Source organism: Aquarana catesbeiana, linkage group LG02, assembly GCF_042186555.1.
Source record: "Aquarana catesbeiana isolate 2022-GZ linkage group LG02, ASM4218655v1, whole genome shotgun sequence".
In the NCBI taxonomy this organism is placed as follows: domain Eukaryota; kingdom Metazoa; phylum Chordata; class Amphibia; order Anura; family Ranidae; genus Aquarana; species Aquarana catesbeiana.
In genome coordinates this window covers 461,363,725-461,380,677 of record NC_133325.1, presented here as the reverse complement: position 1 = coordinate 461,380,677, position 16,953 = coordinate 461,363,725, and the positions used below count along the sequence as shown (strand labels likewise).

General features: G+C 41.6%; 1 protein-coding gene across 1 annotated transcript in view; it reads left to right on the top strand.

Annotated features, from left to right (window-relative positions):
* The window catches only part of TSPAN2 (tetraspanin 2), a 303,693-nt gene that overhangs the window by 109,561 nt on the left and 177,179 nt on the right, over positions 1 to 16,953 (top strand). Inside the window, exon 2 of the mRNA XM_073615666.1 lies at positions 10,686 to 10,791. Coding sequence (XP_073471767.1) covers positions 10,686 to 10,791 — 106 coding nt within the window. The remainder of the gene's footprint in view (positions 1 to 10,685; positions 10,792 to 16,953) is intronic.

Genomic DNA, 16,953 nt, shown 5'->3' with positions numbered 1-16,953 from the left:
TTTAATCCAGCAGTATATAATGAGTTTGGAAATTGTAGAGAAATGTTAACTAATGCATTACAATTTAATTACACCCATTCGATTTCAGACGACTAAAATGAGTTTTAGTCGACCAAAATGTACTGGAGATTTAGTCAACTAAATATGACTAAAACTAAAACAACTGCAGAAGACTAAAATGGGACTAAAATGCCATTTTATTCCTAAGACTAAAACTAAATCGAAATTTGCTGCCAAAATGAACACTGGGTAAATATATTGATTTAAAGTGCAAGTAAACTCTCATGTGCCTGATCTTTCCCGAGCCTGGACCAGCTCTGTGATGTCAGCTGACAGCGGGCTTTGGTCTGTCTGCTGAAAACGATTCACAGGAGTACAGAACAAACTGCACTCCTGTGATCCACAGGAGAAGTACAGCCAAATGAGCCTTGAATGTACTTCTCCTTTAACCATATCCAAATGTAATGCCTGTAGCCTGGCCACTGTTTTTTTTTTTTAACTTCTGTAGCTAGTCACATGGCTTTGTTTCTTAACAGCTTTCACTGACACAGTTTGCTATAATAAGGTAATACTGTTCTTAAAGTGGTTGTTAACCCAAAAGTATAAATCACTGGCAACCACTCTATTATAGGCAGGCATAGCACACTGTATATATATCTTTTATAAAAAAAGAGGCATGTAAATACCTTTTTAGTGCTATCTTCAGGCCGGTCACGTGACTCGCAGCAGCTGTACAGCTCCGATACATGGCTACTGTTGGAGGGACCGAGATCTCTCTCTGACATCAACCGGGGAGGTCACATGGCCACTCAGCCCCTCCTGCAGTAGCCCTGGAGACCGGCCGAGAGTCAGGTGACCAGCCTAAAGATCGCTCTAAAACTGTATTTACATGCCCCGTTTTTTAAAAAGACTTATACAGTGTGCTATGCCTGCCAATAATAGAGGGGCTGCCAGTGACCATTTATAATTTTTCATTTCTACTAATAGCGGCGGGGGAGGGGGGTTGGTTTGGCGGAGACAGAGACACAAAACACGGAGCTGACAGGCAGGGAGGAGGGGGTGAGGGGGAGAGCAGGGAGGAGAGCTGCGGATGACGGAGGGATGTACGCTGACTGCGGCGGTCAGGGTTCAGCGGCCCTGATTATGGTGGTCAGCGCAGTGAGGGGGACACAGTGGCAGGATCAGCCAGGTTTTTTACAGTTTAGAGAGGGGCAGAGTACACAGCACAAGCACTGTGCTGTTTAATCTGCTTTAAGAGAACAGGATCTCCATTTTTTGGGGGGGTCATATGACGGCTAGGCGGCGCGGCTCTCGTTCTGGGTGGGCGTCATATGACGTCCATCCATTTAAACAGGGAATGCGCACGATCGTGTGCACGCATCCCTGTACCTTTGGTGAACAGCCATTGGGCATGGCTGTTTACCACGTGATCAGCCGTGATGAAGTCACAGCCAATCACAGATGGTACCGCCCCACTTTGCACGGCGCATGCTCGTGAGCGTACTGCGTGTGATCGTCTGTGGCAGCGTGTTCCTGGGAACACTGCTCGTCTCCGACGCTGTTAAACAGCCATTGGCTGGCAGCTGTTTACCACGTGATCGGCTGTTATCCTTTCACAGCCGATCACTAAATGTAAATACAGAGCGGTAACAAGATGTTACCGGGTTCTCCTCCTCACACTCCAATCACACTGATTGCCCCCCCAATAAAGAGAACCTGTCACCAACCATCAAAGTACCTTTCACCACCCATCAAAGTACCTGTCACAGTTCATCTAAGTACCCGAATACCTGTTACAGTCCATCTGAGTACCCGAGCACCTGTCACAGTTCATCTGAGTACCTGAGTACCTGTCACAGTCCATATGAGTACCAGAGTACCTGTCACAGTCCATATGAGTACCAGAGTACCTGAGTACCTGTCACAGTCCATATGAGTACCTGAGTACCTGTCATAGTCCATGAGTACCTGAGTTCCTGTCACAGTTCATATGAGTACCAAGTATCTGAGTACCTGTCACCGCCCTTCAGAGTACCCGAATACCAGTCACTAGCCCATCAGAGTACCGAGTACCTATCTGTAGCCCATCAGAGTACCTGAGTACCTGTCACCAGGCCATAAGAGTACCTGAGTACCTGTCACCAGCCCATCAAAGTACCTGAGTACCTGTCACCAGCCCATCAGAGTACCCGCGTACCTGTCTGCAGCTCATCAAGTTACCCGAGTACCTGTCTCCAGCCCATCAGAATACCCGAGTACCTATCTGCAGCCCATCAGAGTACCCGAGTACCTATCTGCAGCCCATGCCTCATAGAATATACGTTGGGGGATTTACTTTCCAAAATGGGGGTCATTTTGTGGGTAATTCCCCTGTCCTGGTGCTCAAGGACCTTCAAAAGTGTGATAGGCAGGAATGAAATGAGATGTGTAATTTATGCTCCTAAAACGCCTGAAGGTACTACTTCAATGTTGGGCCAGGCTGTGTAAAAGTCTCACACATGTGGTATTGTCATACTCTGGAAGAGTAGCAGAATGTATTTTGGGGTGTAATTTTTGTTATATACATGCTATGTGTTAGAAATATCTTATAAATTGACAACTTTGTGTAAAAAAAATGTGTTTTAATTTTTTTTCCCACATTTTCCAAAAACTTCTGGAAAAAAATGAATTGTTCAAAAGACTCATTATGCCTCATAGATTATACGTTGGGGCGTTTGCTTTCCAAAATGGGGTCATTTTGTGGGCAATTCCATTGTCCTGGTGCTCCAGGGACTTCAAAGGTGTAATAAAAGTGTAATAGGTGGTTGAGAAATGAGATGTGTCATTTATGCTCGTAGAACGCCTGAAGGTGCTACTTCAATGTTGGGCCGCTGTATGTGGCCACGCTGTGTAAAAGTCCCACACATGTGATATCGCCATACTCGGGAAAAGTAGCACAATGTATTTTGGGGTGTAATTTGTTGTATGCATATGCTGTTTGAGAAATAACCTGATAATATCACAATTTTGTAAAAAAAAAAAATCGAATTGTGGGAAAAATTACAACTTAAAAAAACTCACCATACTACTTACTTAATACCTTGGAATGTCTTCTTTATAAAAATGGGTCATTTGGGGGGGTATTTGTTAGTGTCTCAAGAAATGAGATTCACCTGATGTACTGAAGGCCCGATCAGATGATCAATTTTCAGTGATTGGCACCATAGTTTGAAAACTCTGTAATTTTCACAAAGACCAAATATTATACACTAATTCGGGTTATTTTTGCCAAAGATATGTAGCAGTATAAATTTTGGCCAAAATTCATGAAGAAAAATTACTAATTAGCAAAATTTTATGACAGAAACAAAGAAAAAGGCATTTTTATCACAAAATTTACGGTCTTTTTTTATTTATAGCACAAAAAAAAAAAAACACTAGTGATTAAATACCACCAAAAGAAAGCTCTATTTGTTTGAAAAAAAGGACGCAAATTTCATATGGGTACAGTGTTGCATGAGTAATTGTCATTCAAAGTGTGAGAGCGCTAAAAGCTGAAAATTGGTCTGGGCAGGAAGGCGGTGTAGGTGGACTGTATTGAGGTGGTTAAAGAAAAAATACAAAAAATAAATAAATAAAGTTTAAGAAAACTTGAGTACCAGCCTGTATAAAAACCTTTATTACCAAGCCATTTTTTCAGTTTGCATTGCTTGTTGTCATGTAAAACTGTACCCAACTTAATTTTATATATATTTTTGAAACAGGTAGAGCTTTATTTTGGTGGTCACTGTTTTTTATTTTTACTATATAAAAGAAAAAAGACCAACAACTTGGGAATCCTTTGAAAAAAGGATCCCACGATCACTGGTGGTCAGTGGCACTTTAACGTCCTCCACCATTGCCAATAAAAAAAAATCCCCTCTGATCTACCTCTAGCACATATAGTGAACTGCCCTATCTTTCCCTACAGCCCATGAGGATCTTTTTGCCTTTAGATGGTGGAACCCCTAAGTCCCATCATGCCTCTGCCTATGGGAGTAAATGTCTGCCTTGCAATGCCTCATGGCAGTTGTAGTTCTGCAACAGCTGGAGGGCCGCCAGTTTGAGACCCCTGCCTTAAGTGAATAAAATATGTATATAACATGATTACTATAAAAGGTCCAAGTCTCTCCTATATCTACGAGACTGATGGTACTTTCAGAACTTTCTGCTGTTTTCAAATAAGATATTATGAGGTTGCTTTACTAAAGGAAAATAGACTGTACACTTTGCAAAGTGAAGTTGCACACTGTAAGAGCAGTTGCTCCAGAGCTTATTAAATGAAGCTCTGCTGATTTCTGTCATCCAATCACAAGCAGTAAAAAATGCTGTTTTTTTTATTTTCCTTGCACGTGATAGGGTATTGAAGGTTTACCTAAGCTCTGGAGCAACTGCACTTACAGAGTGCAACTGCACTTTGCAAACTGCAGGTCTATTTGCCTTTAGTAAATCAACCCCTATATTTCTTCCCTCATAAAGTTGTACCATAGCCCTTGCTTGCAGGACCCTACGCTCACAGGCTTGATTTCCCAACTCTACATACAAATGGCAACCACCCCAACCTATAACTGGCCTGTGCAGCAAGGCGCACATAGAAGGGTGACGCGTGTCAAAAAACAACAAAGAAAAATTCCCAGCTCACTTACCAACCAGCCTGCAACAAACTGAATTGTCCTGTCTAACAGTTCACGCTAAAACCAGGGGTTTAGTTTGCACACATTTGCAAATATGTGCGTAAGCTGCAGAGCATTCTATGTCAAGTGTCTGTGGTAGTGAGCCCTTTTAGATCGCCAATTTGGGGTTCCGCAGACCGTAGAGTCTAAGCCTCAGCCAGCTTCTTCCCTAGAGCTCCTGATGGTAGGGACTTGCCGCAAGCTAAAACCAGGTCGTGGCCTCCAGGTTTGCCCACCTGATGATGCAGAGACCACTCAGATGTGCAGAGTACAAACAGCAGGACAGAACAACAGGATATCCAGGAGACAAGCCAAGGTCAGGATGGACCACAAACAAGCACAGACGGTGAACGAAGCCGGGGTCGGTATACAGATAGTGAGCCACAGGATATACAAGTAGCAAGCAAACACCAACTCAGAGAACTGGGAAGTTGCTCAGGCAATGTGGACTACACTGAGCACATGGGCGTCTGCATGGGGGGCGAGGGGAGGCACTGTACTGATGGGCACTGATGAGGCTGCACTAATTGGCACAAATAGGCTGCACTGATGGGCACTGATATTCTTTATGTTAGTATTGTTGTTAATATTTATTTTTGGAACTTAATTCTGCATAAAACATTTAACAGTGTAATTTTATGAGATAATTTATAGGGGTGTGTTTAGGTGCGGGCTTAGGGGCAGGGCAGGGTAGGGGTTATAAACAGATTAGAAATTGCTAATCAGACAATGGCATCTTGATCCTTCTATTAAGCTTTTGCATCAGATTTCTCAAACCTTTGCATGCCTGCACTTTATATGATGACCAAGCCCCTCCCCTTTATGACATTGTTGAAAAGGGGTGGAGCATGGGTGACCTTAAAATGATGCCCCCCCCTGAAAAGAGTTCTGTGGACACCCATGACTGAGCATATCTTATATAGGCAAGCAAACTAGGAGGCGGGTCAGGAAGTGATGGAAGCGAAGGAAATAAAAGCCCACAGAATAGCAGTCGATGCCCATAGGTGAGCACAGCCAAACCACACATGTAAAAGGAATCAGGGTAGAAAAAGCACTGCAGCAAGGAGGTAAGAATATACAGGCAGGAAATTGCAGGCTAACTTGTGACCCCCCAAGTGTACTACAGTCCTAACACTATAAATTCTGAGAACCTCCAAAGTTGGAGCAATAGCACAATGGCAGCAAAGGTATCCAGTGCATCCCCACAAAGGCCAGTTATAGGTTGGGGTGGTTGCCATTTGTTTGTACTGTTGGTGAATTGGTGAGGGAACAAAATGGATACCTTCACTGCCATTGTACTATTGCTGGGTGCCCAGTGTGTTCCTATACCTTTAAGGCAGGGTAGGCTTCCTCCAGGCATAGCTACCCTCCCTTAACCGCTTCCCAACCGCGCTAAAGTCAAGTGATGACTACAGCGTGGGTGTCTATTTCTGGGAGGGCGTCATATGATGTCCTCCCAGAACCGTGCCCGCTGTGGCGTGCACCGCTGTGTGCATCGCACACAGCTGATCACAGATCAAGGTAAAGAGCCAATCACAGAGGCTTTTTACCACATGATCAGCAGTTTCCAATCACAGCTGATCATGATGTAAACACACTTGCCGGTTATCACCTTTCCTTTGCTCACACTGAGAGTGTGAGGAGAGGAGAGAGCCAGTAACTAGCTAGTGTGAAAGGGGACATCAGCACTGATAATCAGGGCCCTGATCATTAGTGTCCTGATCATCAGTGCAGCCCCAACAGTGCACATTAGTGCTGCAGATCAGTGCTAATCAGTGCTGCCAATCAATTCTGCTAATCCAGTGGTTCTCAACTCCCCACTAACAGGCCAGGTTTGCAAGATAACTGAAATACATCACAGGTGATATCATTTGCTGCTCAGTGATTGTAGTATTCTAGTCTGCATTTCCCCAAGGTAATACTTAAAATCTGGCCTGCTAGTGGGTCCTGAGGACCGGAGTTGAGAACCACTGTGCTAATCAGTGCCTCCTTATCAGTTCCACCTATCAGTGCCACCTATTAGTAACCCATCAGTGCCGCCTATCAGTGCCACATATCAGTGCAGCCTCATCAGTGTCTTCTTATCAGTGCAGCCTATCAATGCCGCCTATCAGTGCCAATCAGTGCCGCCTATTAGTGCCACATATCAGTGCAACCTCATCAGTGTCTCCTTATCCGTGCAGCCTATCAGTGCCCACCAGTGCCGCCATATCAGTGCCCATCAGTGCAGCCTATCAGTGCCCATCAGTGCAGCCTATCAGTGCCCATCAGTGCAGCCTCATCAGTGCACACCAGTGAACTTGAAAAATTACCTGTTTGCAAAATTTTATAACAGAAAAACTATTTTTTTTTCCATTTATTTAGCAAAAAATAAAAAACCCAGTGGTGATTAAATACCACCAAAAGAAAGCTCTATTTGTGTGAAAAAAAATATAAAAATGTTATATTGGTACAGTGCTGCATAATATTAATAATAATAATAATACATTTTATTTATAGGCGCCTTTCAGAACACCCAAGGTCACCTTAAAAAGATAACAACAAAGCAACAAAAAAAGTAATCATTGAAGTCAGACAGAGTATGCTAGTTTAAAAAGATGAGTTTTGAGACGTGATTGGAAGATGGGTTGGAAATCAATGTTGCGGATGGCAGGTGTCAGGGTGTTCCAAAGTCGGGGGGGGCAGAACAGCTAAAGGCTCTCAATCCCATAGTGGTCAAGCAGGCAGATGGAACATTGGGATGAATGGAAAAAGAAGACCTGAAAGTGCGGGAGGGTCTGTTTATATGCAGGAGTTCTGAAGGGTACGAAGGATCGAGGTTATGAAAGACCTTAAAGGTAAGTAACAGAATCTTGAAATCAATATGATATTTGGCCGGAAGGCAGTGAAGGTGCTGAAGCACAGGAGTGAAGTGATTAAACGAGAAGGTCCTAGTAATGATGTGAGCAGCAGAGTTCTGAGCCAGTTGCAGTTTATGGATAGACTTGAAAGGGAGACCAAAAAGAAGGGAATTGCAGTAATCTATGCGGGAAGTGACCACATTGTGAATGAGAATGGCAGTCTTGTTGGGTGTGAGAAATGGACGGAGATGATTAATTTTACGTAGATGGAAATATGTTGGCCGAGTGACATTACTGATATGGCCTTGGAAAGACAGTATGCCATTGTGGATGACACCCAGACTCTTTACCTGAGGGGAGGGAAAGGCTATGGAGTTATCGATATTAACTAAAAAACTGTTAAGCTTGTCAGGGTGGTTTTTGTACCAATGAGGAGAACCTCAGTTTTGTCACTGTTGAATTTGAGAGAGTTGGAAGAGAGCCAGGATTTGATTGTAAACAATCTGTAAGGGATTTGGGTGTAAGGGTGGTAGTAGGTTTAGTGGACAGGTGGACCTAGGTGTCATCCGCATAGCAATGGAAGTGAATGTTACATTTACGAAATATGAGACCAAGTGGAAGAAGATAGATTATAAACAGAAGGGGCCCCAGGACAGAACCCAGGGGCACACCAGTAGTGAGTAGAGATGGTTGAGATTTGAGTTTGATGAATTGAGTACGGCCAGAAAGAGGAGATTTAAACCAGTTCAGTGGTGTGTCAGTGAATCCAGTGGAGGCTAATCTGTCAAGGAGCATGTTGTAAGAAATGGTATCAAAGGCCACACTATCGAGGAGGATGAGGATAGTTATGAGACCAGAGTCAGCTGCCATGAGGAGATCATTTGTGATTTTTACCAAGGCAGTTTCAGTGCTATGTAGGGGACAGAAAACAGACTGAATTCGATCAAATAGGTCAGAGAGGTAAGCATAGACCTGAGAAGCAACTGTTTTTTCAAGGAATTTGGACAGAAGAGAAAGGTTGGGGATGGGCCAAAGATTACAGAAGTCACTGGGGTCTGCACCTGAGAGAAGAATGTATGATATCAGTTAATAAGGAGGACAGAGAGGGTAGACAAGCTGTAACCAGGACAGTGGGGAGAGGATCTAACTGACAGGTAGAAGGCTTGGCTTTCTGAATAAGGTTAGTTATTTCAGCAATAAAGGGAAGTTTGAAGTTTGAGAAGGAACAAGAGAGAGGCACAGAATGAGCTGGAAAAAACAGGCAGTGAGTGGGAAAGGGGGGTTCAGAATCAGTTGGCGAATATCATGACTGCGCAATTGTCATTAAAAGTGTGACAGCACTGAAAGCTGAACATTGGTCTGGGCAGGAAGAGGGGTAAAAGGAAGGGGCTAAAAGTGCCCAGAAGGCAAGTGGTTAATCTATTTATTATTATATATGTCCTCCAACTTGCATATATTTGCAAATGTGTGCAAACTAAACCCCAGGTTTTAACGTGAACTGTTAGATAGGACAGTTTAGTTTGTTGCAGACTGGTTGGTAAGTTAGCTGGAAAATAGATTTTGTTGTTTTTGATTTTCCAACTCTACTACACATTAAACTCCTCCTCCAGTCCCACCAACTTCCCTACATGGTGAATTGGGTAGCTGACTTTGGGGAAACCTTTGATCTCCCAGAATGAAGCACAACTTCTTAACCCAATACTTCTATAGGTGCTCTTTTGGTGGTACATGGTTCTAACACACATAAATTTGCACTTGGGGCTTCCCCAAATTGTTTTAGAAGCAGCACACCTGGTTCCCATCTACATATCTGGTGGTATTTATAGTTCCAAGACTTTAAACACACAAGGTCAGTCCTGACCATCTCTTTGCCCAGGAACTCCTTGGTAACATTATTACACAGATCTTTACCCAAAAACCCTACCCCTTTGGATTGACCACCATAACCTATCCAGTATGGACTTCTATCTGCCACATGCATAATTACCAAAACATGTGATGTGAAAAAGAACAATCTCACAATCAGTGGTGGTCAGTGGAACTTTAAACCTAACAAAAACAACACTACAGTCATTGGTGGTCAGTGGCACTTTGCTCTGTGGTGACCTCTGTTGTGAATGGCTTGAATGGTTGTAAACACTAGCAGTGTTTACAATGGTGATCATTGTGATTAGTTCACAGTGATCACAAGGTAGAGAGCCCACAGATTGGATCCATACATTGTGACTATGATCTGAGCTGTCCAGTGACAGCTCGATCACAGCCATTTTTGGCTGTACTGCCCCCCCATATGTGCTCTCTGCAGCACCGTCAATAAACATTGCTCTAGTCTAGAAAATGGCATCTACCTGTGTTTTATTTAAACATAGTACTTAATAAAAATTTTGTATGCTCTTAATAAAAATGCAGACTCTGCTAAATTTGATCTGGAATTTTAGGAATCAATGATCTTGGGGTACAAAAGGATGAGATAAAGCAATTGCCTTCCTTGGTGTTGCTGTGCGGTGTAAGCAAGCTGTGACAACATCTCTTATACTTGTCAGGATTCATGTTCCTAAACATTGGTAAACTTACTTTAAGCCTTTATTGGTTTCTTAAAACACTATAATAATATGCAAATTTTAGGCCTCATGTACACTGCTGCTGGTAAACAGAGGTTTAGGAGCAGTTGGGCATTTTTTTTCAACAGCTCCTGAACTCTCCTCTATGTTATCTTATCAGTACATGTACACAGGGTCGTTTATAGTCCTTTCTAGGCAGTTGCGTTTAGGGGCTTTTCTTGGAACCCGAAAAACTGCATCCAGAAGCTATGTTTAGACACCAAATGTGGCTAAACGCGGTAACTCGCGTTTAGACGCGTTTCGTTTACAGGCGTTTTTCATTTTTGGCTATTTTGAAAAAAAAAGGTTTTTTTTAAACGTTTCTAAACGCAAAACATGGCAAAACGCTGCTAAATGCGGCATGTAAATGCGGCAAAACGGATGTTTTAAACATGGGTTATTATCTGTGTACATTAAGCCTAACAGTTTTATTATGAACTTGAACATTGGAAGTTCATTATGCTGAACACTTTGAATTAAATATGTAATTAAAGCTTTGGTTTTATAGACTTAAAGGGTTATTTTATTTACTGACATTTCTGTCTTATTTTCAGCTGGCAGGATCTGCAATAGTAGCTGTTGGCTTGTGGCTTCTATTTACTGGGAACATTAAAGAACTAAGTGAGGGTGATGAAGAGGTGTATGTATTCTTTTTTGTTGGTAAGTGGAACATAATTGTATTTTAACATCTTACCATCTGTTACATTGTGTTATATTGTACATTTTCTTATTGTTTTTACATCATGAGATGCAAGATAATCACGGCCATTAAATAGTAGTAAGATTGTCGCAAATGATCAGGCAGTTGATGAATTCTTCTTTTGGGGGACTTACCTGTCCCGTCCTCTTGTGTCTTTTTGAATAAAGGTACAAGTACACATCCTTGCCCTCTTTATTCACTATATCACTCTGTGTACATAAACACACCCTTGTATATGCACATTCTTAACCTATGTTATGCCACATGCAGGTACACACTGACATATCAATATTAAAGTGGTATTAAACCCAATTCCAAAAATGTGATATATTGCAGCTTACCAATCCTTAGATGTGGTGGCTGCATTTGTTTTATTTTTTTTAAGCCTTTGGTGATCTAGCCAGTAACACACCACCTGTCTACACTCTAGATGTAAGAGCACAGAAGACAGCAGAATTGTCAGTCTGAGGGAAGATGTGTTAGATGTACTAGCAGATTTTGATACACTAATAAATTGAAGCAAAACTCCAGCTAACGCCTAATAATCAGTTACAGCAAATACAGTAGGATTTTTTTTTTCTTTTGGGATAAAGGTTTGACATAAATAAATCAAATGTACTCATTGTAAGCATCCCTCTCAGTGTTAAATGGTATGTATAATCCCTGTAAACTGATACATCTGGAAGAGAGCTTGTTCTGCTGAAAAATAACAGACTTACTGGCCAGATCATCATATGAAAATAGAAGAAAGAAAAACTTAATAAGAAAACGAATGCAGCCATCGAATTTAAGAACTGGTAATTTTGAATTACTTGCTTTTTGGTTTAATTATTTAAGTATTCTGGTTGGCTGACCTTCACTTAAAAGGCTTCCTAGATAATCTCACTACCCACGATGGAGTCTAGTTCGTATTCTTGGATTGCAATGCCAAGCTGCGGTTTCCAAAACGAGCAAAGTCCTTTCTTGTATTAAGAGAGGTATGGACTCCAGAGAGAGAGGTATATTTTTCTCCCTGTACAAATCATTAGTAAGACCTCATCTGGAATATGCAATTCAGTTTTGGGCACCAGTTCTCAAAAAGGATATCGGGGAACTGAAGAAAGTGCTAAGAAGGGCAGCCAAACTGATAAGAGGCATGGAGGAGCTCAGCTATGAGGAAAGATTAGAAGAACTGAATTTCTTGACTCTTGAGAAAAGGAGAATAAGGGGGGATATGATCAACATGTTCAAATATATAAGGGGTCCATATAGTGAACTTGGTGTTGAGTTATTCACTTTGCAGTCCCCACAGAGGACTAGGGGACACTCTTTAAGTCTAGAGAAAAAGAGATTTCATCTCCAAATATGGAAAGGTTTCTTCACAGTGAGAGCTGTGAAAATGTGGAATAGACTCCCTCCAGAGGTGGTTCTGGCCAGCTCAGTAGATTGCTTTAAGAAAGGCCTGGATTCTTTCCTAAATGTACATAATATAACTGGGTACTAACATTTATAGGTAAAGTTGATCCAGGGAAAAGCCAATTGCCTCTCGGGGATCAGGAAGGATTTTTTTCCCCTGCTGTAGCAAATTGGATCATGCTTTGCTGGGATTTTTTGCCTTCCTCTGGATCAACTGTGGGTATAGAATTGGGTATATTGGATTTTACGACATTTTTTCTATTTTATTTATTTATTTTTTTTATGGTCGAACTGGATGGACTTGTGTCTTTTTTCAATCTAACTATGTAACTATGTTCTCTAATTTCTATTTTGACAGCAACTTTTGTTAACTTACAGATCTTGATGTGTGTCTTAGGGAAAATTCCAGGTGATTTGAAAGACATCTGTGGGGGTTCATGCACAGATGTCTATTGAAATCGCCCCCAAAGTTGCCAAAAGTAGTGCAGAAACTACTTTTGGAAATCGTTGCGGCGCCGCAAAGTCGGCGTTGTGCCATTTGGCACAGTGCCATTGCCAGCAATAGGCTGCGATTTGGCATGCGATTTGACATGTCAAACCGTGCCGATGTGAACAGGGGCTTAACCTTTTTTGCTTTTTATTTTGGATGTTACAGTTCCTATGTATTTCATCTTGACTTTTGCATTTGAATACTCTTTTGGATTTCGTTTGGGCTCATTCCTAGCTTTCATATTATCTCAGTAAAAAAAATCTGCTGCTATATAATTGGGTAACCAATTGCAGACATAAATATTGAATCCTAGGTCTTGTTCACAAAGGTGCAAGCTGGGGGGAGGGGTAGTAGGCAGGTGAGCCATGGTTTTACCACCCACCTAAACACAGAAATGCAGGTGCTCTGACCTGTACCCATGCTGCAGCAAAAATTAAACTCATGTCACATTCAGCCGGCGGTACCGCCACTATTTTATGTAGTTCTTGTAAACTTGCACACTGCTAATTTTGATCTAGATCAGTGTTTCTCAACCTTTTTTCAGTTAAGGCACCCTTTAAAATTATAGACAGTCTTAAGGCACCCTTTAAAATGATGGACAGTCTTGAGGCACCTCATTCTAAAATGTAAAAACTATTCTAATAGTTTTACATAATGCAGCAGCATCCAAACATAGGACACCAATGTTAGAGGTGATTTATTCTTCCAAAGCAAATACACTTTTGCACACTAGTACTGATACTGACTAGTATTCCAATGTTTCTCTTCTCCCCCAATTTCTCTCCATCAGTCAACTAATGTGACCCCAGTGCTGAGGGAGAGGGGAAAAGGAGGGTCAAACAAGTATACTGTGAAGGCAACAGACATCCTTTTTATCAACTGATGACATCATTGGTTGTTAGGATGCTGGTGTCTAGAAAGTCATAAAAAGTCATAATGCTAAACGTCTCTACTAGGGATGAGCTGAACACCCCCCCCCCCCCCCCCGGTTCGGTTTGCACCGAATGTGTGCGAACACCGTTAAAGTCTATGGGACACAAACGTGAAAAATCAAGTGTTCATTTTAAAGGCTTATATGCATGTTATTGCCATAAAAAGTGTTTGAGGACCCGGGTACTACCCAGATCCCGCCCCCCCATGTGAATGGGTTCAGGTTACATTGTGCCCCTACCCGTGCACCAAAAAAGTGTCAAAAAAGTCAAAACTACAGCAGACATTTTTTGAAAATTCCTTTATTAAAAAAAAAAAAAGTCCCACGCCATTTTTTAAAAATATTTGGGCACGGGGTTCCCCTTAAAATCCATACCAGACCTGAAGGATTGGGGGGGGGCACGGCTTTTTTTTTTTTTTTAATTTGGCACAGGGTTCCCCTTAACCACTTCAATACACTGTGTTATATAAACTACACTGTCTGCACTGACTGAATATAGAGTCTACACTGAATATATAGGCTACAACGAATGCAGAGTATATATATATATATATATATATATATATATATATATATATATATATATATATATATATATATATATATATATATATATCAAATACACTGCCTACACTGACTTGAATAAAGAGTCTACACTAAATATCTTGTCTACGCTAAATGCAGAGTGTGTGTATATATACATCAATTTCACTGCCACTAACTAACCTGCCTGCCTAATCTAGCTCAGTCCACACACTATACATGGCCGCTATGTAAGCAGCCTTATATAGTGTGGGGCGTGGACTTAGTCCCCCTGAGCCATGATTGGCCAAAGGCACCCTGCTTTTGGCCAGTTATGGCTCTCTCAGCAGAGCACGCTGTGATTGGCCAAACCAGGCAGGTCAGGTGCATGCTTTGGCCAATCATCATACAGCAATGCACTGCGATCTCGCGGTGCATTATGGGGCGTTCTGCGGCGCTTCTTTTTTCCTGCGATTGTCCCATATGTTTGGTTCATTTTAGAACAAACACCCAATGGTTCGACTCGAACCGCGGGCTCATCCCTAGTCTCTACTCAAGAGAATGGATATAAATTGAAAAAGCGGTGGTATAGAACGCCAGATTTACTACATAAATTTTTGCCTTCGGTCCCTGATCGCTGTTGGAGATGTGGTAGAGAGAAAAGCACTTTCCTCCATATTTGGTGGAACTGCCTGCTGATCCAGTTTTTTTGGCATAAGGTGCATGATACGACCATAGCGGTCTCTTCACTCCTGTTAGAGTTCTCCCCGGCACAGTACCTCCTTCATTTTTCTAGGATATCTAAAGAGCATTATTATAAATCGGTTGCTATGCATATGATTAACGCTGCTTGGCTTTGCGTACCAACTCATTGGAGGTCTATTTCCCCTCCTCCGATGAAGGAATGGTTCTATCGTGTTAAACCGCATTGCAGAGATGGAGGAGCTGATTCATACCACTCTTGACAGAGTCTCCAAGTTCTCCGAGACCTGGGAGGCCTGTTTAACCTGACTCTCTGACATTTCAGGAGATGCAACAGGATAAACATTGATATCTGGCTGAGGATGTTCAATTCTGGATTCTAACAGATTCACCAGCTCCCTGCTTCTGGGGGGGGTACAACTAAGCATAATCATTAGCAATGGGTGGAGAGGGCAGTTGGTGGTGGTCCCACCCCCCTTCTCCATCCCTTATTTTTTGTTTGCCTCCTCCCTTCTCTTCTTTTATTCTCTACCCCCACCCCTTTTTTTTTTCTTTCTCTCTCTCTTTACCCTGTAGTTTGGCTATGTTGGCTGTGAATGGATGAGATAGGCATGCCCTGAAATGGCTATCTACCATTTTCATATTCCTCATTATTCATAGGCCAAGTTTGTCATAAATGTCCTATATATCCCCTCATGTTCATATGGTAGTCGTTAACAGAGTATCTCAGTATAGACACTCATTAATTTGGGTCAAGAATTGTATCAATTGTATTGCGTGTTATATGCTTTTTAGGGTGTCTTGCTAGACTGATATCCTTTATCTACCTTATGGTAGGCTCTCTCCTTTGTTGATGTAACTTATGGTTTGTCATCTTCCATTTACATGATGGTGTAATGTATTTGATGATCATTTGCTGTATCGTCTCTAAACTTTAATAACATTTTTATGGTAAAAAAAAAAAAAAAAGAAAGTCATATTGGTGCATAATGAAAACCCATGGTTTTGTGTAACTAAAAGGTAGGCTTGATCCACCTGCTGGCTTGTATACAATTTTTGATAACTTTTTAGGCATTTTGCCAAGGCACCGCTGAAGAAACCTCAAGGCACCCTGGTTGAAAAAGGATGATCTAGACATCCATTCTACAGTGACCTCCGGAGTTAAAAAAAAGTGCTCCTTTCGCAAATAGGCTCAAACTATCCAGATGAACTAATTTCCATTGATAACTATTTTGTCTTACAGTTTGATCCTACATATATATTTTTATTGTACAGTGATAGTATTTACATGTCCTGAAATTTTATGATTTGAAAGATTGGACTGCAATGGCCTTTTAGACCAATAAGCTGTTACAATGAACTAAGAAAGGAGGGATGCTCCAGACTTCACCAACGGAGGAATTGTCAGCACACTTGTTTCCACCTGCAATGCTGTTAATGACATTAGCAGAGTTTGGCTCGTAGTCCACTTTTTGTAAACAGTGAAATGAAGCCGGCGGAAACACTTTCATGAAGTAGAGCAGCTTTGTTATTGTGCTTGAATCTGCATGCTCAGTTTGTATTTTACAGTTTGTTGTTCCAGTAATATCTACCTTAGATGGCTCCACTATGATCAGTGTTGTCAGAAAAGATTAATTCAAGGCAGAAAAGAGGACGGAGGCTGGTGCTGATCTGACAAGTCCCAGAGATATAGTTGTTTTCAACTTTCCCCCTATTTATCACAGTGGTTTTCACCCATTTTTAAACAAAATTCTATAGCATCAAACAAGATTTGCCTAAAATATGTTCTTCATTGGGAAAGTGCTTTACTGTACAGTTCATCCTATCTATCAATCACTGAGTTTGGCTCACATCTATGAAGTTGCGGTTAATGCATTTTTTGAGCATGTTTTGAGACCTGTGTTCCTGATGCGTTTTGCATGCAGTTTTTCTGCATTTTGTGTTTTTTTTTTTTGGTTTGGATTTTTGGCTTACGGAGAGTGCCAATGAGTGAATCCAAGTGAATGAGGCTTAAACCAGATAATGGTTTGAATATTGTAGAAAAAAAAAAATGAGGGAATATTGGGCAAATTTCAGAGTGAA